The sequence below is a fragment of the Dysidea avara genome, chromosome 13, assembly GCF_963678975.1.
Source record: "Dysidea avara chromosome 13, odDysAvar1.4, whole genome shotgun sequence".
Lineage (NCBI taxonomy): Eukaryota > Metazoa > Porifera > Demospongiae > Dictyoceratida > Dysideidae > Dysidea > Dysidea avara.
In genome coordinates, this window is record NC_089284.1 from 4,679,046 (window position 1) to 4,698,669 (window position 19,624).

The window sequence follows — 19,624 nt, forward strand, 5'->3', positions numbered from 1 at the left end:
CACATAATATTCTTCTGTAGTTTTAGAGTTGCACCGATAATCGGTTGAATTATCGGTAACAACCGATATTAGCTAATTTTACAAGTATCGGTATCGGCAACGAAGCGGAAATAACTTGCCGGTTAACCGAAACCCACAATCAATCGTTAAGTTGATGACAATGAACAGGTGAAAGTAAAGAAGGTGGTGAATGTAGCAGTAAGTGGTTTGTTGTAACTGTTTTGTAACTATTTGAGTTTGTTTGTTTGCACAAGTGTGGTTGCAAGGCTATAGTAGGCTGTGTATATTTATCGGCCGCCCACGCAATTAGTTGATCACTCTTCACAAAGGGTCTGTAGTCCCACTAAAACACTGTTTGATTAGCTGTTTTATAACTACTTGGCTTCCTTTTCCATGAAAGGAGATAGTAGCAAAACTGTAAAACATTGTAAAAGTCGGCCGCCCACGTAATTAATTACATTGATTACATTATCATTACAAATGCAGTTTATACGCATAAACTTTAGGTGATTTTCTGCTCCTCCTCCTCTGTTCTGAAGAAATGAAGAATATCGGTAAATATCGGCATATCGGTTAAAGGAATAGGCAAATAATCGGTATCGGCAAATGTGAAAAAATGCATATCGGTGCAACTCTAGTTTGCCACTCTGTTTCTCTTGATCAATGGTATTTTCACAATACAAATTACAATGGGCACCACTTGTGTCCTTTGAGTAGTATTTATACCAAGCTTAAAAAATAGCCTCTTAGAATTATTGTTTTTTATTGTTGCAAGGTAAAAATAAATGTAATGGTAACTACAGGAGGAATTGCCATATAATTTGGACTGTCCTGCACATACACTGCAGGAGGTGTCCAGATAAGGGAGGTTCTTCAACAGAAAGGGCACATGGCATGATATTATACAACCATGCATGCGTACTACTCATTTATATGTGTATCATTGATATGTCAGGGTGATTATTATATTTCCAGTTACTGTATTGATCACATAGTATTGACAACTTTCAATGTTTTATAGATATACCTTTCCACTTGTGTGAGCTTATAACTGAGTTAGCTGAAAAATCAGATGAGATCCAGAATCAGCAAAGTCAAATTCTGCAAACCCAGGAAAATAAACTACAATCACAAGAAAGCCAGTTACAAAAACAGCAAGAGCAAATGGAGGTACAGGCCAAAGTGTTCCATCATCAACTACAAGAGCTTAAAATGCAGGCACAAGTGCCTGGCAATGTTATTGAACTACAAGAAGACCTTGCCACAGAGAAACAACAAAGTGCAGTACTCCAAGAGAAGCTGCAGCAAGTACAGCAAGAACTACAAACAGAAAGGGAGACCTCCCAAGCACTGCAAGCTAAATGTCACTATTTGGAGAACACAGTCATTGGTGGTCTTATCCAGAGAATGGAGACACTTGAAGTTGCTGTTCAAGCAGTAGAGCGACTCTGGGTAGTGTCACGAGATGAAGTACACCTCAGTAACACCATCCTAGGAACCGGAGGATGGGGTTATGTTATTGTAGCCACCTATAGAGGACGTAGAGTAGCTGCAAAGTGCCTCCACAGCAGCATTAACTCCACTTACAACCAAGATCAGTTTGAAAAAGAAATTCGAATATCTGCAAGATGTCGTCATAATAATCTGCTAGAGTTTATTGGAGCAGTCCCCGAGCATCCAGCCATCATTCTCACTGAAATAATGGACACAAATTTAAGAGATGCTTTGACCCAAAGAAGAGCCACACCCAATCACATTCATCCAATCAGTGTGAATATAGCTCAAGGTCTGCTGTACTTGCACAGTATTCAGCCACACCCCCTTATTCATCGTGATGTCAGTGCTCCCAATGTGCTACTGAAAGTTGATGGTAATGGATGGATAGCTAAACTATCTGATCTTGGCTCTGCTCAGTTTGCCCACATTGCACAAACCCTTGGTCCTGGTGCTATCATATATGCTGCCCCAGAAGTTACGCAGAGAGATTCTGCTCGTCAACAAACAGTGAAGATAGATATCTACAGTTATGGGGTACTGCTGATTGAGATGTTAACCAGAGAGATGCCAACTAGAAGTATTGATGTCCTGTTGAGGTCTGTTCGGTCAAGGTGGCCTCGTTTCGTATCCCTCATTACTAGCTGTACTAATGTTGATCCCAACAAGAGACCTACAATGAGACAAGTCATTGATCAGTTGGATACTATCATCCTCTGACTGTGATTAACCAACTTATAACTTACATATTATTTGTTAGCTCTTAAATAAACAATAATTTTTTTTTTGTAGTTGCTAGAACATACACCATAGACCCTAAAGATTGAACAGTTTTGCACATTTAATCACTTGCTGTAGCTAGACAACTACTATTGTAGGTTGTGGTACATATATTTTAATCTATGTTGGTGCAATAGAAGTAATAATTATAAATTACATATTGATAGATCAACTTTGCCTGTGTTTTCCCATCATCATATTACAATAGGAATGTTATTATGTGTGTGTACCAACTAAACTACTGTCATCAAACAAATGTTTTCTCTTCTCAAGTCTCTTACACTTTGGACAACCAGCAGATCGTCTACATCTCTTGTGGTACAATGCCTTGCAGTCTTTACACTTATCACACATATACATTAGTAAATTCACCAATAGCCCAATAAGTGACTGGCTGATCATAAACCTGTCATTTTCACAAAATTCTGTTTTGCTATAAAAGCATAAATATTAAAATACACATGCCACATTGTGAAACAAAGCTCAGTTCGATAAACCTATACACCATTGGATTCGCCTGTTCATGAAGAGTGAGAAATCTTAGTTTCATGTTCGTACACTAAAAGATGTGAGTTATGGGTGCTTATTTACAATGCAATAGAATAGGGCACTTATTTGTAGAAATAATTAAGTGTACCATTGTCATTTCTTTGTTGGAATGATCTTTTTCCTTGTGTGCATAGGAAAAGAATTATACCTTGAAGGACATGAAAGGCTGAAACTTTAGCTGTCCATTATAGTGATACACTGTGATTAATCGGAAAATAATCGGAAATCAGTGTATTGGCCAAATTTCAGCAATATTAGTATCAATAATTATTAGCAGATTATCGAGCCGATTAATTTAACTGACCCTGATGTAACAATAAGACAAAAATAAAGTTGTAAAAATATTAATGACAATTTTACAAATAGCATGTTCCCATGTGAATAGAATTTGATGTCCTCCTGAGATAAAAGAATCAGTAAAATGCAATTCGAGAAATGTACAAAAACAATGGGTTTTTGCTCAGCTGGTCATGTATTAACATACACTGTGAATCTAACTTTAAGTACTCATACCTGGAAAGTCTCATCAAGTTGAAATGGATAAATCACACTTGGACTCTGACATATTTCACACACAAACCGTTTCTGACAGCAAAGGGGACACTTTTTCACATGTTTGATGGCCTTCCTTATAGCTTTAGTTAACTGAGGTAACAACAGGCCTGAATGTAAATCCACTAGATTCTAGGAAAGAAAAAACACAGAAATTAAAGCTTGCATTAGTGATACAATGGACTTTATCCACAATGACGTCACGAGCACAAGATAGCCGCGTTATTTGGGGTACTAATGTACAGGTGCCTATGGAGAAATTCTTTTGATCAATCATATTTCAGCCAGGCGAGAAGGTGTCGAGCTCTAAGCAACAGGTACGGTTACAACACAATACAATAAACGATTTGTATCGCATTCCGAAAAATTTTCGAGATAATGCTTGTGTGCAATAGTTTTTGTTATTTTATACCCATACCTGTTGGCTACTGGTCGGTATCTTGCTTCACGAGTGAAATACGATTGATAAAAGCAATTTCTCCATAGGTGCCTGTACGTTAGTACCCCAAATAATGCGGCCATCTTGTTGTGCGTGACATCATTGTGGATAAAGTCCATTATCCAATCCACAGTAAATATGTGTAAATATGTGACTAGATCTGACAGAATCCCACAAGTTTGCACATAGGAGACTGTCAGATACAATTATACACATATATAAAGTTGTCTATCTGTCCATCTGCTTCGTGACGCCGCTAACTCACAACCAAAGCACATATTGACACAGGACTTTAAGGAAATTAAGTGCTCATCATCTGGCAACTCCAAATTTGTTGCTACAAATGAGCGATGTCCGCAATGATGCTTCTTGACGTTGCAATTACAAAATTTGATGTCATAATTGACAAAACAGTTGTGTTAGTGCGGGGGCTTCAGAGACTTTGGCACACAGTATTCAAAATGAATGTTGTCTGTAGTGTTTTACACCACAAGATAATAAAGGTAAGAAGTAGTACATGTACTATAATAGTGCAAAATGTGCTCGACAAGGAAAGCAGACTGAAAATTTTAATTCAGACACAAATTTGTATTGCATTATATACCTTTACCCTTTTTCAAATTTATAAATGCTGTCATAGGGAAACACTATCTCGTCCAATACCTCCTTGTACAAAGTCCCCACACTACAGCGGCCATTTTGTTTTGTGAAATCATAGATAATACATGAAATGTAATCCCAACGTCAAGAAATGTCATTGCAGATATCACTCATTACTACGTGCTTCCGTTCATTTTCTATAAAGCATTGGCAAGAGTTCATAATATAACTATTTTACATTATGAACTCTTGACATTGGTGTAGAGGAAAACTTGAGCTACATTCCTGTCAAAACCATGAACAAACAGCCCAAGTGTTAACACATAGAACTATTAATTAAACCAAAGGTTCAAGATTCAATTCCTGCCTATGACAACTTTTTTCTTCTCAATGCAATGGCGGATCCAGCATGGGGAATTTGGGGCAAATGCCCCCCACCTTGTGGAGGAGCCATGCAGCCATGTTTCTGATTAAAATAGCTACTAAACTTGTGTCAGGCCAAAATCAGTTTATTAACTCATGAAAATATGCACATTTTACTAGCATTTATTACAAATTAAAAGCAAACCAGTCAAACTGGCTGTGAAATTGCCACCCAGCACCTTCGTTCGTGTTAAGCGCCTCTAAATTTAATTATTGTGTTGCCGTTTTAAAGATATTCAGGGCCTTTTAAACAGCCTTAAGACTTCACAGCCATCTGAAAAGGCCAAAATGACGAAAATCAACTGTGAGACACTACTAAGAGGTGATTATTTGTTGCTTCAAATATGCAGCACTGAACTAGAGAATCTGGCTCTCCCCAATCACCTACAACTTAGCCTGTGTGTGCCCCTCCCCTTGCCAGCTCCTGGATCCGCCCCTGCAATGCCATACATACTTTTTCATATGTCAGCTATTGATGATGCTTACTCACCAATCTATACACGTATCAACATGATTCACATGCGAAATAAAATGTTCATCATCGGCTATGTCACAAAGTTTATTGGAAGCTTCTTCTTCTTTGTCCGCTACAGCAGAGAAAACTTCAGCTACATTCCATAGCAAACCGCAGGACAAACAAGTCTGCTGGTATAGCACCTCCTTGAAGTTGTTGTGGCTAATGGCAGTGTTGGCTGTGGGTTCAAATCCAGCCACAAGCACAACTTTTTTTCCGTTTTATCTTTTGGTGCATACTAACCTTTTTGCTCAAGTCATCCTGGTATTGCTTCACAGCATATAGACTATAGGAAAATATACAGTAACACATTTGATGGGTATAGGGCAAGCCAATTGGGTGAATGTCCGTTTGTCTGTGTGTTAGTCTTGTGTGTTCTATTAGAGTGCCATCTCTTTTGTAGTGCATAAATGAATGTACTGTATTCGTTCAATGGTTCGTAGGGTGCATTATTTGAATGGCATAAGTGAAGTTTGAATTTGCACATGGACGACCTGGCTACAGCAGAAGACTACAAGAATCTGACTGCTCATCATGCCGTGAGCCATTCTCACCATGGTGAGACACTAGAAAGTAATTAAAGATGGTTGTACAATTGTTTGACAAGTTAATTAGCTCGTACCACAAGTGAGCACGCCCACCACTAATGGCAAAGTGCAATTGGGAATGTTGCTGAACAAGCTGTAGAGGAAGAACAGTGGCGGAGGAAGTAGTTGATATCTAATCCAAAACACCCAAGCTGTAAAAAAAGTGTGCGGCCCTCAGAAAGGCTATGGTGAAAAAAGATGTGAAATCCAAGGTGGCGGCCAAGAAATGGCTGTGATGGTAGGTTAATGGTAAAAATTTTAATAACGACAATTCAGGTGAATTTTTGTGCCGCTTGGTTTTTTCACATCTTTTTTCACCATAGCCTTTCTGAGGGCCGCACACTTTTTTTACAGCTTGGCTGTTTTGGATTAGATTTCATTTCTTTTTGTATTTGTATACTCCAAAGCCAGCCTATGGCCAGCTTTGGGACTTTTTTAACCTATGCTTTTTTTCTGTACCACAGGAAGAAGAAAAGATGAAGTAGATGTACTTTAAATATTTTATCAGTAAATGTACAAATTATATATATAATACATAATATTATATTGATTACAGAAATCTCCATGGTGGTTTCTTTGTAACTGAACACTCTACAAGGTGACTTCTTCTAGATGCTCTCTCTACAGGGTGAATTGTTTGTAGCTGAACGATCTACAAGGTAATTCTTCTAGCTGATCTCTCTACAGGGTGATGTGTTTGTAGCTGAATTCTGTACAGGTGATTTGTTTGCAGCTGAGCTCTTTACAGAATGGTTTCTTTGTAGCTGAACTCTCTAAAAGGTAACTTCTTCTAACTGATCTTTCTACAGGCAATTTGTTTCTGGCAGAATTTTCTACAGGGTGATTTCTTTGCAGCTGAACTCTCTACATGGTGGTTTCTTTGTAGCTGAACTCTCTACAAGGTAATTTCTTCTAGCTGATCTCTCTACAGGGTGATTTGTTCGTAGCTGAATTCTGTACAGGTGATTTATTTGCAGCTGAGCTCTTTACAAAATGGTTTCTTTGTAGCTGAACTCTCTACAAGGTAACTTCTTCTAACTGATCTTTCTACAGGGTGATTTGTTTGTAGCTGAACTATCTACAAGGTAATATCTTCTAGCTGATCTCTCTACAGGGTGATTTGTTTGTAGCTGAATTCTGTACAGGTGATTTGTTTGCAGCTGAGCTCTTTACAGAATGGTTTCTTTGTAGCTGAACTCTCTACAAGGTAATTTCTTCTAGCTGATCTCTCTACAGGGAGATTTGTTTGTAGCTGAACTCTCTACAGGTGATTTGTTTGAAGCTGAACTCTCTAAATGATGGTTTCTTTGTAGCTGAACTCTCTACAAGTTAACTTCTTCTAGCTGATCTTTCTACAGGGTGATTTGTTTGTAGCTGAATTCTGTATAGGTGATTTGTTTGCAGCTGAGCTCTTTAAAGAATGGTTTCTTTGTAGCTGAACTCTCTACAAGGTAACTTCTTCTAGCTGATGTCTCTACAAGGTCACTAGTTTGTAGCTGAGCTCTCTACATGGTGGTTTCTTTGTAACTGAACTCTCTACAAGGTGACCTCTTCTAGCTGATCTTTCTACAGTGTGATTTGTTTGAAGCTGAACTCTCTACAAGGAAACTTCTTCTAGCTGATCTCTCTACAGGGAGATTTGTTTGTAGCTGAACTCTCCACATGATGGTTTCTTTGTAGCTGAACTCTCTGCAAGGTAACTTCTTCTAGCTAATCTCTCTACAGGGAGATTTGTTTGTAGCTGAACTCTCTACATGATGGTTTCTTTGTAGCTGAACTCTCTGCAAGGTAACTTCTTCTATTGATCTTTCCACAGGGTGATTTGTTTGTAGCTGAACTCTCTACATGGTGGTTTCTTTGTAGCTGAACTCCACAAGGTGATTTCTTCTAGCTGAACTATCTCTTTCCATAGTTGCATGAACTCCCTACAAAGTAACTTCTTCTAGCTGATCTCTCTACAGGGTGACTTGTGTGTAGCTGATCTCTATACAGGTTTCTTGTTTCTAGCTGATCTCTTGAATTCTCTTCAGGGTGACTGCTCTATTAGGATGACTGCTCTATTAGAGTATCTCGATCTCGCACTTGCTGCACCAAATTGGATTTCGTGTTATAACTCCGTGGCTTTAAGTCTGATTCTTCTACACCATTGATGAACCTTTCTAAGATGATTACTCCATCTGTACAACGATTTTCAAAGCATTACCCCAAGTGGTTTATCTGGTAGGCGTGGCAAGCAGTTGTTTTTTATTAGCTAATCTCCATTGCATAATTGTTACACACTGTTGCATGGTTTTTTCATTGTATCTTCCTGTTTTTTATCTCGATTTCTTTCAAACCACAAAAGGTTTGAGGTTCAATAGTTAACCTATTCACCCACTGATTTTCAGCTTCTTCCCATATGCGGTTTACCCTGTAGGCGTGACAACATATTGGTGTCATTTGTTGTGAATAATTGCTCATAACTCTTTGCCTGTTTATTGTATTCCAGCCAAAGTTGGTACCGAGATGCGCCTTTATATCCCCCTTCTGTGTGCCAAATTTCAAGGCAATCGGATGTGGCGTTCACGTTTTATAACAGTTTTTTGTAAGTGTGCGACAAGAAAAAGAAGAAAAAAAAATGAAGAAACTGAGCCAATTTTTGAAGTCGCATATCTCGGGAACGCGTGAAGCAATTTCGCTCAAATTTGGAATGTGGAGTGAGGGCATGTCCACAGCAAAAATCGTCTTGTTTCATCAAGGAAGCACAGAGCTACAGAGGTGCGAAAATTGCATTTTCTTTCTTCCTGTCAATATACTCACGGGTGTTACGCGCCGGCTTCTTGGGCCGCACGACACACTACCGTGTGTCTTGATGAGGAGGGGGCTGACTGGAGTATAGAGTCTCTGGCAGCAGGGGGTCTGGGGGCATAGCCCCCCCAGAAGCTGTAGCCATTTTACGGGGAGTATGACACCTCTACGAATCACGTATGCCCTTCAGCTACCAAATCACAAATCAACAAAATTAATGTTGAGTGATTCGCCCACGCAAGTAATTAATACTGCTTGAAAACTAGTCTCAAAAACATGTTTATAAACAATACAAGCTCACAGTGATACAATATTAGTTCTTAATCATGAACTAATGTCCTTCACATAGGTGGTGGAGATGGGAGGGGAAGGAGAGCCATGCTCCCTCCCCCCCCCCCCCAACTTTTATGGGACAATGTTTGCAAGAAAAGATTGAGATACTCTAATAGAACAGTCACAGTATTCAGAGAAGCAGTGTAGCAAGCTACTTAGCTACGTATGTGTAGTTATAAATCAGCAGGTAGAGGGCAGCTATTGTCAGCAGGTAGTTACCTTTTTTTTCTTTTTGGTCTTCAGCTTACAGCTGGCCTGGCCCCCTCACTCTTTGGCCTGCTCCACCGTGCCTGATCCTTCAGAACCCAGTAATAACCTTACAAATCACACTATGGCAATCACGCTTGACATTTCAAATCACAAATCCAATTTCAAATCAAAAATCAAGTTTCAAATCACGTACAGATTTGGGAAGGTGTCGCACCCTTTGCCATTTTAGCTTTCACAATGTCTCAAAGTTCACCAAAATTAATTTATTTAAAGCATGTTAACTAAAACACCAACTTTTAGTCAAAACTATTTAAAACAGGCTATTTGCCAGTTAAAAATTTTTTTTGGCAAAGTTTTTAGCTACTGACTATAGTATTAATGAACATATTATAGCATTTATAAGCAGTACAAACAGCCTGTAGCCACCTGGAAACACTTAATACAGTGGCAAGACACCAACTCTTAAAGTAAGAGGTACCTGGTTCGATTCCCACTGTAGGCAACTTTTGTCGTTGTTTTTTTAGGAACACATTTTTATGAAGGTCTTGACTGCTCTATTAGGGTATTTGAGCGTTCTATTAGAGTATAATGATCTTTATCATGGTTTTCCGCCCCACTCCAAGAAGGATAATTTCAGCATGATATCATGCATTCTGAGGGGGGCTTCAGCCCCCTAGCCCCCTCCCCCTTCCGCCACCTATGACCGGAAAAATACTTGCGAGTTGTGCACTACTGTTGTAGTTGTAAAGTCTTTTAACAGCAGCTACATCTTTGTTTTCTCCAGCTGCCGATCTTGTTACACAGGCGAATTATAGTGCCAACACAAGAAATTCCATTGCCAAAGGGAGCCAAAACGACGACTATTGTTTAATGAACTAAGCTACAATACACTCAAATTAAGCCAATTAGCTACCAACTGCATAATGATAATAATAATATGTAGCTAATCATAGCTATAGCTACATACAATTATTCATCAAAGCTTCGAATGTTGCATTCAAACCTTCAAAGCTTAAAATTGATATTCGTTTATGCACTACTCTTTTGTACTTTCAATTCTTTGTGGATGCTAACCATTTGCCAAAATAATCACCATGCATGCTATAGTACACTTTAGGACATGATCTTTATTCTTTCCCAATGCATTTATCTGTCATTGTGGTTAGTGTAAAAAGTGAAATGGTCCTCAGATACTGATGCTAGTAGCATATAAAGTAGACATTAGTTGCCATGGGCTAAGGGCTAAGCCTATAACCACTAAAGTGTCATTGTTCTCTTGTGAAAAATCTTCCAATGGCTTTTTTATTTACCAATCATTCTCAAAATTATTCCCAACATTGGGTCAAACACAGGGTGTTCATAAGTTGTACTGTAATCTCAGAATCATTGTTTGTACTAACAAGACAGATTTGGTAGATCCATGCAGTCACATTATGCAAAAAAAATCTTACACATACATGCTTTATATCCAATGTGTACATACACTTAAAATGAACCCATTTCCTAGCCTAAGACATACCCTCAAGGAGTAGATATCAATGGCAGATCCAGGATGGGGCATTTGGGGCAAATCCCCTCCCCCCCTCACTTTGTTGAGGAGCCAGCCATACTTCTAGCTACTTAGCTAGCTTTATGTCAGACCAAGAAACTCATGACAATATGCAGCATTTATTACAAATTCACCTGAAATAAAAGCGAATCAAAGTGAAACTAGCTGTGAACATACGCTGTGAAAATGCCACCCGCACCTCCGTACGTACTAAGCGCCTCTAAAATTAATTATCACGTTGCTGTTATTCAGAACCTTTTAAACAGCTTTTAAGACTCTGAAAAGGCCAAAATAGCTAATAGCAACGGTGAGATACTACTGAGAGGTGCCGATTCAAAAGTGCAGCACTGAGCAGGGGTTCTGGCTCTCCCCAACCATTTACTGTTTGTGCCCCTCCCCTTGCCAGCCCCTGGATCCGCATCTTCTCAAACAAATGAGCATTAGTCAACTTCTGTAACACCTTCTTAGTATCCTCAGTGTGACTACATGTTAGTAGGTAACCTTTCAAATGATATAACTGTGTCCTGTAGGACTGAGGAAATATATGCAATAAACAATTTCCCAAAATCAAAATGCCATGAATCCATAACTACTAGCTATCCCACAATGCAGTGAGTACAATAAAACAAAAGCTGATTCAAGCCATGTTATGCAATTTATGGAGATACCAGATTTGTAAGCACTTTTGTGCATGTGTACAGAAAATATAGCATGAGGTAGGGTCCGCAATCCGAAAAATCAACTTCTACAAATCAATCTCCCTACCATTGTGGGATGTTCATTGTAGTATCCCATTGCTTGATCCACCATGAAACCGGAGGCACGATTGTTGTCTTCACAGAAATATTGTTTTCAGTATCTCGCAAGATGCAAAATTTATTTTTTAAATTTCGTACTCCACACAAAGGACCGGATGAAACTTGCTACTTAGCCAAATCGTATCCAGAGTTGTTGTAGTTGAAAAGTACGCATAGAAATAAGTAAATGATTTGCTGGGTGCCCGGCACAGGGTTGCTTTCTTTGAAAAAACAGACAAAGAGATACGAAGTTTCGAATCCAAACTGCCCTACCACCCAGGGCAAGAGAAGCCAACTCTTCCTCATAGTGTTTCGATACGGTTGGGTGTATAGTCTGTCTATGCTGTTAGTTTGGAAAAGATCTGAGACTTCTCACCATCTGAGTGACGAGCGTCAAAATTTTCTGCAGCATCAAAGAATTGTGTCGCGCTTTCTAGCCATTTCCAGCGCTTCTGCAGCCACAACAATCATCAATTATAAACTAAAACTATGGCAAAAGATGTCCCTGAACGTTTGGTAGCAGCGGTTGTCAATTATTATTTCATCCACGGCTTCCACGCCTCGCTCTAAGCTATGCATCAAGGGAGGCAGCAAAATCGTCCAAATTTGACTTCACCTCTCACGCTCCACAGCAGCTTCAAATCTCCACTAGATCAGCCTACATCACCATTATGATGCAAAACATCCAGAAACAAACCGAAAAAAGCACAAAATCTATCATTTTTGTTTCGAGCTGGGTGGAGCTCCTGGTGAGCTGCTGGTATACTGCATCATATGAAATCACAGTAACACCAACTACTACCACTACCAAACGTTTTGATCCATCATTTATCATCATTCTAAACAAAATTAAGTGACCAGTGTGCCATCAGAAGTACTGGAAAGCACTTTGGTACCATTGAGAGAATCCCTTGAAATTACGCACGAAAATTTTGACGTTCTTCACCCAGATGGTGAGAAGTCTCAGATTCTTTCCAGACTAACAGCATAGACAGACTATGCATCCAACCTTATCACATCACTATGAGGAAGAGTTGGCTTTTCTTGTCTTGGCTGGTAGGGCAGTATGAATTCGAAAATTTGTGTTTCGTTTTCTGCTTTTTGAGAGAAAGCAACCCTGTGCCGGTAACCCAGTGAATCATTTGCTTATTACTGTGCGTACTTTTTAACTACATTAACTCTAGATAATATCTAGCTAAGCAGCAAGTTCTATCCTGTTCTTTGTGTGGAGTACGAAATTTTAAAAATAATTTTTGCATCTCACGAAATACTAAAATCGATATTTCTGTGAAGACAACAATCGTACCTCCGGTTTCATGGTGGATCTAGCAATGGGATACCACAATGAACATCCCACAATGGTAGGAGGATCGATTTGTAAAAGTTGATTTTTCGGATTGCGGACCCTACATGAGGGGGGTGTTGAGAGGCTAATACAGCACAAGAGTGCTGTATTTGCTTTGAGACACATTCGGAGTGGTGTACTTTTCATACACACATGCATAGGTGGTGCTTTAAGTGTTATATTGCACTTCGTGGTCTTCTTGCTTGAAGTGTTCATCTTGTTCACCCAAACCACTTCAATTTTTGGTAATCAGACTATCAGTAAGTGTGCATGTAATGATCTATTTCTAGTCATAGAACCACCTGATAGGATTAGTCTGGCAAGTTTTAGCAATTTACAATGTCACTCACTTGATCAATCATGCTGTCTGAGTGGGGTTGTTTTTGCAACATTCCTTACATAACAGTTCTGCATAACTGTACTGCATGACTCATACAGTACAGTTATGTAGCTAATTGATACTGTTTGGAAAATACAGTATGTGGAAATACAGTACGTGGTGGCACTTTGATTGATCCTCCTACAATACAACGTATTAAACACTTAGTATTGGGTAATGTCATGATACTGACCAAGGGCCTGGTTAAAAATAGAATTTTAGCTAGATTGAGTTACTCTAATAGAGTAGACACAGTATATCACTAGAACAATCCACACTACCCTAATAGAGCAGTGATTACTGCCTCGCCCACTAAATGTCTCTGCCAGCCCTCATACCAGTAGAACACAACTCACCCTACACTGTTGTAGTTTAGGGATATAGTTATACAATGCACTGTTGACTTCATCAATGTCCAATACAGGCATGTACTCGATACTGTCCAGATATTCACAACTACCTACACAAACTATGCAAGACCATTAGTGAGGTGGAGATTTGAGGTCATTAGTATTGCTCACCATGGTAACATTTGAAGTCCCAATTAAAGAGCACCCTAGAAATTCCATCCAAACTTCACCACTAACATGATCATCACCTCAATCCAAAAACCACCCTAATTGGAACAACTCTTAACTGTAGATCACGACATACTCTACTCATGGTCTCTTGTGTCAATGTTGGATAATCCACTAGTCTTACACCTGTCCCAAGTAGAGAGAGGTAACGGTGACCCTCATTTGCAAAGCTTACCCATGGGGTAAGAGTGAATTGTTACCAGACACTTCCCCTCAGCTATAGCCTGGTCTAGTGGCTGGCAATTACCACATACACTGTGTTTGTAAAATTTATTCACAATTCCTGTTGGATATTATAGTTGTAAGACAAAAATACAACATGCAATTATATACAGGCATGGGAGTAATATACTCAATCAATATAAAGTTGGGGCATGCCCCTATAGAAAGAACATTATGCTTTGCACACTACAGCCTTATGTGTCCCCCAACTTGCTATATACACTAGTCCCCTACATCACATGAATAGTTATTAAATTGATAAATAAATAAATAGATAAAAAATTAATCACTATCATCATCATCAGAATCTGATTCTATATTGGGTAGAGGAAACCTTAGCAATGCTGCCACTCCTGACAATTGGCCTAGTTCTGGAGTGAAAACATATGACAGTAACACATTGTAAGTGATCATCCCTTACGCTCTCCTGATAAATGGAGACTTGAGAATATCCTTGGGGAAGAATATAAAGTAAAACTGTAAAAATAGGATAACAACTAACTTAACATCACCGCCATTTTCTCTGACACTTTCAACTAATGCTACATATTTCTGTCTGGTAGCCAAATCAGATGAACTACAGTGTAAACAACTTGCGTAAAGAACAACATGCTGCAGTAGTCTCCTCACCGGAATAGTTCATCAGTCAACATTAACACATCAATTGCATTACTGTCATTAGCTCGCTGTACGTGACCTAGACTGTTAAACACAATAGTAGCGATGTCTTGTATTCGGTACTATATTCTGACCCATAATAAGCACGGTCTGGTTCATTCTGCAGAGTGTGATAAAATGAATCCAGTGCCTTAACTTCACTTGCAGCCTAAACAGAGTGCATTATATAACTATGACAACCTAGTCACACAATACCTTAGTATCAGCCAGCCTAGCAGTGACTGCTGGGTCTACAAGGACTTCTAAATTTCATAAAATAAACAAGTTCCACAGTCTGTATACAAGACAACTCTTACCTTTAAGAGCATAACGATGACCAGATGATGCATGAACCTATACAAACATTAACTCTATCTTTATACATATGGACTGTATACTAACTAGTAAGAATTTGGCCTTATTCTCTATCAAAACTCGTATATCTTGTTTGATGGCTTCACTCATCATATAATCAAAGAACTGGTCCTGCAGTGTTATGGTAAACTACAACCCACAATCACTTACTACAAAACCTTCACAAATCCTGGACTAGCTAATAGCACACACTTCACTACATCAAATCTCAAGTGTCTCACAATTGCCTGCATCACAGTCTCATAAAACCTGATCAAGCTCTGTTGATGGATACAGCAGCATTTAAGACTAGTTTATGATGGTTAAGGAGTTAACCTTTTCATGTTGGGAACATGAGCCCTTCCTTTTCCTTGGTATGTTCTGCTCAATTTTAGCTCTAGTGATTGTCATACACTGAGTGACCAGGCAGATGTGTGCCAGCCCTATACAATGACAGCTGTAATAGAGTGGAACATTAACTATGAAAGGATCCCTTAGGACACAAAGAAAAATATGCCACCCAACAAGGCCAGACATTTCGATCCAGGCTGCTTTCCCTGACAGCCTTTATAATAACACACTTAGCAGTTTCTATGGTACGTGCATGTGCAAATTTAGGTGCACATACATACATGTACATGTATATACATACCTTCTTGCATTACAACAGCTGCCACATCGGCTGTTCTTGATGGATCACATGACATTTCTACAAGTCAACAACCTAACAATATTGACACCCTAAATGATGCTTACCCAGCCGATCCAAGGATACTATGTCCCACTTCAGTTTGGCCAAGGTCAGTCGTTGGTTGAGCTGGATATCAATGGTGTGGTAGGCTCCCATCTGCATGGTACACACAGTGCTGGAAAGCCCCCCAACTGCCAGCCCCACTCACCTTAACATACTGGTTCTCCTGAATGTTCCTCCCTTTAATACGCAGAGTACATGCAATGGTGTCAAACTCCACACTCTCCACAGACAATGTGAGAACTGTTCGTACTTTACTGGCACTACTGGAGCCTGTTGCTGACTCCTCCTTGACTTTTCTGGGGAGATCAAATATTTATCTTATTTTTATTTAGTAGGAATATAAAAACATTCGCTCTATGTACAAGGAGATTCACTTGCTATTCAGTACCATAAGGTAGGCACTATGGCAAATGAGAACATCAACTTTCATTTCTTGCTGTGTGGTTTCAATAACAGTCAGATCTACAAATAATATACCAGTAGCTTTGATTGTTCTATTAGAGTAGTTATTGACTGCTCTATTAGAGTATTTTGTAGCCACATGTGGCCAGACCACTGCCTCAGTACTTATCATCGGAAATTACAAGCACCTACTCTGAAAAGGGGCCTGAAATGGTTAGCATAGGCAACTCGTTTCTAACAACCCCAACCACTATTGAATTCCAACAAGTCTTCACCCTCATGTACATCTCGGCCCACAAACATTTAATGTTCAACACTTGTTTCGTGCGCTGCTCGAACTCTGGTATGGACTTGGTAAAAACAAAACAATTCATACAAGGTAAATATATCTCATGTTTAAACTATGCTTCTATGCAGTCAAATTGCCTCATGGCACTGGATACTTGACAGTGAAGCTAGTGCTCTACTCAAGCTCTGAGTACACGTCATGGTACAGAATCTTAAGTGGAATTTAGAACTTGAAATTGAATGTTTGTGCACAGAATTGTGGGTGAAGACTTGTAGGATTTCATCAACACTCAATGGGGGTGTTAGAAACAAGTTTCCTATGCTAATTGAAGTAATAGCCAAAGTAATAAGTGCCATGACAGAGAAAAAGTGGTCTGGCCATGAAAGACTAGATTGCTTTTAATGGTGTGGAAGGAAAGTATTGCTGAGGGCTTAATTGCCTATAGCATAAATAATCGATTATTGTCAACATTTCATCAAAACTTTGCTAGTGTACAACCTAAGACAGTCCAGTTTTCACTGTCCGATAGACCATTCTTCCCTCTCCGTAGAAAACAACTAACAGAAGTAATCAGCTCAATACCTCAAGAAAGCATAAAACCGCAAATTAATCAATTATCAATGTCATTAATCTATTATTGTCCACCCAATACATTGTCATTCTATTATTGATGAGTTTAGAAACTCTTCCCTCTAAGTTTCTGTGGAATTCATTAATTTACAATAGATTTTATATGTGGGCATATCCTCGAAGAGTAAATGGCTCAGGTAAGACTTTATTGTGCTGTACCATCGTTCTGAAATTACGTTAAACCGAACTATTCACAATAACTTGGTAACTAGGACCTAGGACTAGTAGAGAATATACAAAAAATACTTTCAAACACTAAAGAAAACCACATACTTTGCTCCTTGTTTAATCTGTACATTACTATTCTTGTCATATTACACCATTTACATGCCTCAATATCGTTGATAATTGGTCACTTATGCTAATGGAAATTATACTGAATACTTTTTAACCACCACTGATAACAAATATAATAGACACAAGCTATATAACACAAGTAAACATACCGTATAGTAGTTGATTTAAGACTATCCCCAGCAGAGATGAGATTGTACAAATGCCACATATCCTCTGACTCCTCAGGGATCAGTACCACTTGGCTATGAGACAAAAAAAGGATGATACCTGATTATCAGTTATACCTCACCAACCCTGTTCCATTCCTTTCTATTTCCTTACGTACCAACTTCATGGCCTCACGTCCAGTGTTCCTTTAAACAGCGCGCCATATTAATAAATTTGTTACATTGCTAATTAATGCACACTTTAAAGCGTAGACTCCCTGGGTAGCGGAGTTGTTGAACAGCTACTGTCGGAAAAATTTAAACATATTGTGGTGAATTTAGAACAAAATATTATCACCCAAACCTCATCAACAACGCAAAATGAATAGCGAGTGCTCGTACATAAGCACCTACCGCTTTTACTGGTGTAAACGCCCCAAGGAAAAAGAGGGAGGAACAGCACGGAAGCAAACGAGGCAACAGGTACTGTTATGTTATGCGCGGGAGTTATGTTATGTGTGACATCGATTAAATAATTGATTGATTTATTATTATTATTATCCTCTTGGTATTATAATCGGCATGAGCCGTTCTAACACACACCATGGAGAGGAGAGAGACGTCTTGTTTTGTTAAGACAATACACAACATAAGTACAGGGAAATCCCTGCATGAGCAGGAGACAGCAATGCGAACAGCTTGGATCTTGTATAGTCTTTGTCACTTCACAAGCATTTGAATGCTGGCGGCCAAAAAAATTATATGTGTAATGTCCCTTGCTGGTGTTAATAGCTATAGATTGCAATTGCACTATTTGTGAAACAGGTAGATATAGTATGCCACCGTTTATCGACTAAGTTTGGTACAAGTAATAGTTATACCATGGCTGCGAGGGATTTTGCTGACATATACACCCAAAGCCCGAGGGCTGCGGGTGTATATGTCAGCAAAATCCCAAGCAGCCATGGTACAAGTGATATATATCACTTGGGGCGCACTCACCTAATAGGTGAAAGAACTAACGAGAACTCATCCCATTTGTTTTATACAGTAGCATCTGAAGATCGATTGTGGTTTTAATAGCGTGGGCTAATAGCCATCAAAACGTTGTCCATACGTTAAAACGTCATTAATACGTTACTATGCTTCAACACGCAATGTTAGAAAATTTGCGATTGCGGGATGGAGTTTATATTGTTATCATTTTTGTACTAAGTTAAGCCAACTAACTTCGCTATTGGGACAGTAAGTAAGTTATTATATTAAGTTAAGTACTTAGAACTGTAAGTTACTAACCTATTTCAACATAGCAGTAGTAGCTTTGCTGTTCCGTGGTCTGTTCAAAGGCTGATACGCGGTGGGTAGAAATACGCATCCACAATCGCCCAAACAATTATTTTGTGCCTTCATTATCCTTTAGTAACAACCAACTACTCTATCTTAGCCTATGTACTAAGCTTAGCAACCTCTACAAAACCGAGTCCCACAATACAAAGCTCTATGTCGCTCAATATAACGAGTCAAAGCGCATCGATGCTTTGAACTGGCTGGGTATCAAAGTCATTGGCAAACCGCTTTCCCATGATATTGCCCGGGTAATATGCGAGTTAAACGCCGAGCGGCACCTTTGAACGCCCACGCTAAAGTGGTATATACCACTATAACTCACAATTTGAAAATCCCATCAAAATATGACTTTCACCATCTTGCTCGCCTGTTCATAGTCTACACGGTAATTCAAGTCCGAATCACATGCTCCATTAGAGTATAAAGTTATGCACAGACAATCGATAGCTTGTAAAACCTCAAACATCGACCACAGAAACGTATTATCGACCATTCATATAATTGCGCATCTTCTATTATCAACCGCTTCCTCAGTACAGATGCACCTAAAAACTCTACCCTTACCAAATATTAATCATGCAATACACCCTTTAAAGATTTAATAACATGC

At 39.1% G+C, this 19,624-nt stretch overlaps 3 protein-coding genes across 9 annotated transcripts in view; 1 reads left to right on the top strand and 2 right to left on the bottom strand.

Moving 5' to 3' along the window:
• The window catches only part of LOC136243517 (probable serine/threonine-protein kinase drkD), a 36,412-nt gene extending 33,980 nt beyond the window's left edge, over positions 1-2,432 (top strand). For both annotated transcript variants that reach the window (XM_066035023.1, XM_066035024.1), the window contains exon 6: positions 1,022-2,432. In XM_066035023.1, the coding sequence (XP_065891095.1) occupies positions 1,022-2,214 (1,193 nt within the window). In that variant the 3' untranslated portion in view covers positions 2,215-2,432. The remainder of the gene's footprint in view (positions 1-1,021) is intronic.
• LOC136243521 (protein associated with UVRAG as autophagy enhancer-like) lies at positions 2,384-14,135 on the bottom strand. 3 transcript variants are annotated; one of them, XM_066035031.1, is made up of 4 exons: positions 13,860-14,135; positions 13,695-13,807; positions 3,337-3,507; positions 2,384-2,616 (listed from the first exon to the last, which is right to left on the bottom strand). In XM_066035031.1, exons 2-4 carry the CDS (start codon positions 13,764-13,766, stop codon positions 2,491-2,493), a joined length of 369 nt encoding a protein of 122 aa, XP_065891103.1. In that variant the 5' UTR covers positions 13,767-13,807; positions 13,860-14,135; the 3' UTR covers positions 2,384-2,490. The 3 variants fall into 3 exon arrangements, with proteins under 3 accessions (XP_065891103.1, XP_065891104.1, XP_065891105.1); XM_066035032.1 differs by lacking the exons at positions 13,695-13,807; positions 13,860-14,135 and adding exons at positions 10,788-10,896; positions 10,952-11,024; XM_066035033.1 differs by lacking the exons at positions 13,695-13,807; positions 13,860-14,135 and adding an exon at positions 10,788-10,999.
• Positions 14,136-14,373: 238 nt separating this feature from the next.
• On the bottom strand, positions 14,374-18,182 carry LOC136243519 (protein pelota homolog). 4 transcript variants are annotated; one of them, XM_066035026.1, is made up of 17 exons: positions 18,032-18,182; positions 17,929-17,972; positions 17,847-17,874; positions 17,671-17,763; positions 16,049-16,199; positions 15,906-15,996; positions 15,802-15,858; positions 15,486-15,592; positions 15,329-15,430; positions 15,198-15,281; positions 15,113-15,149; positions 15,012-15,058; positions 14,891-14,964; positions 14,769-14,840; positions 14,641-14,715; positions 14,560-14,591; positions 14,374-14,509 (listed from the first exon to the last, which is right to left on the bottom strand). In XM_066035026.1, the coding sequence occupies exons 4-17, from the start codon at positions 17,727-17,729 to the stop codon at positions 14,421-14,423; spliced, it is 1,077 nt and encodes a 358-aa protein (XP_065891098.1). In that variant the 5' UTR covers positions 17,730-17,763; positions 17,847-17,874; positions 17,929-17,972; positions 18,032-18,182; the 3' UTR covers positions 14,374-14,420. The 4 variants fall into 4 exon arrangements, with proteins under 4 accessions (XP_065891098.1, XP_065891097.1, XP_065891100.1 ...); XM_066035025.1 differs by having other exon boundaries at positions 17,815-17,874; XM_066035028.1 differs by having other exon boundaries at positions 17,815-17,874; positions 17,929-17,969; positions 18,032-18,167.
• Between the last annotated feature and the right edge of the window lie 1,442 nt (positions 18,183-19,624).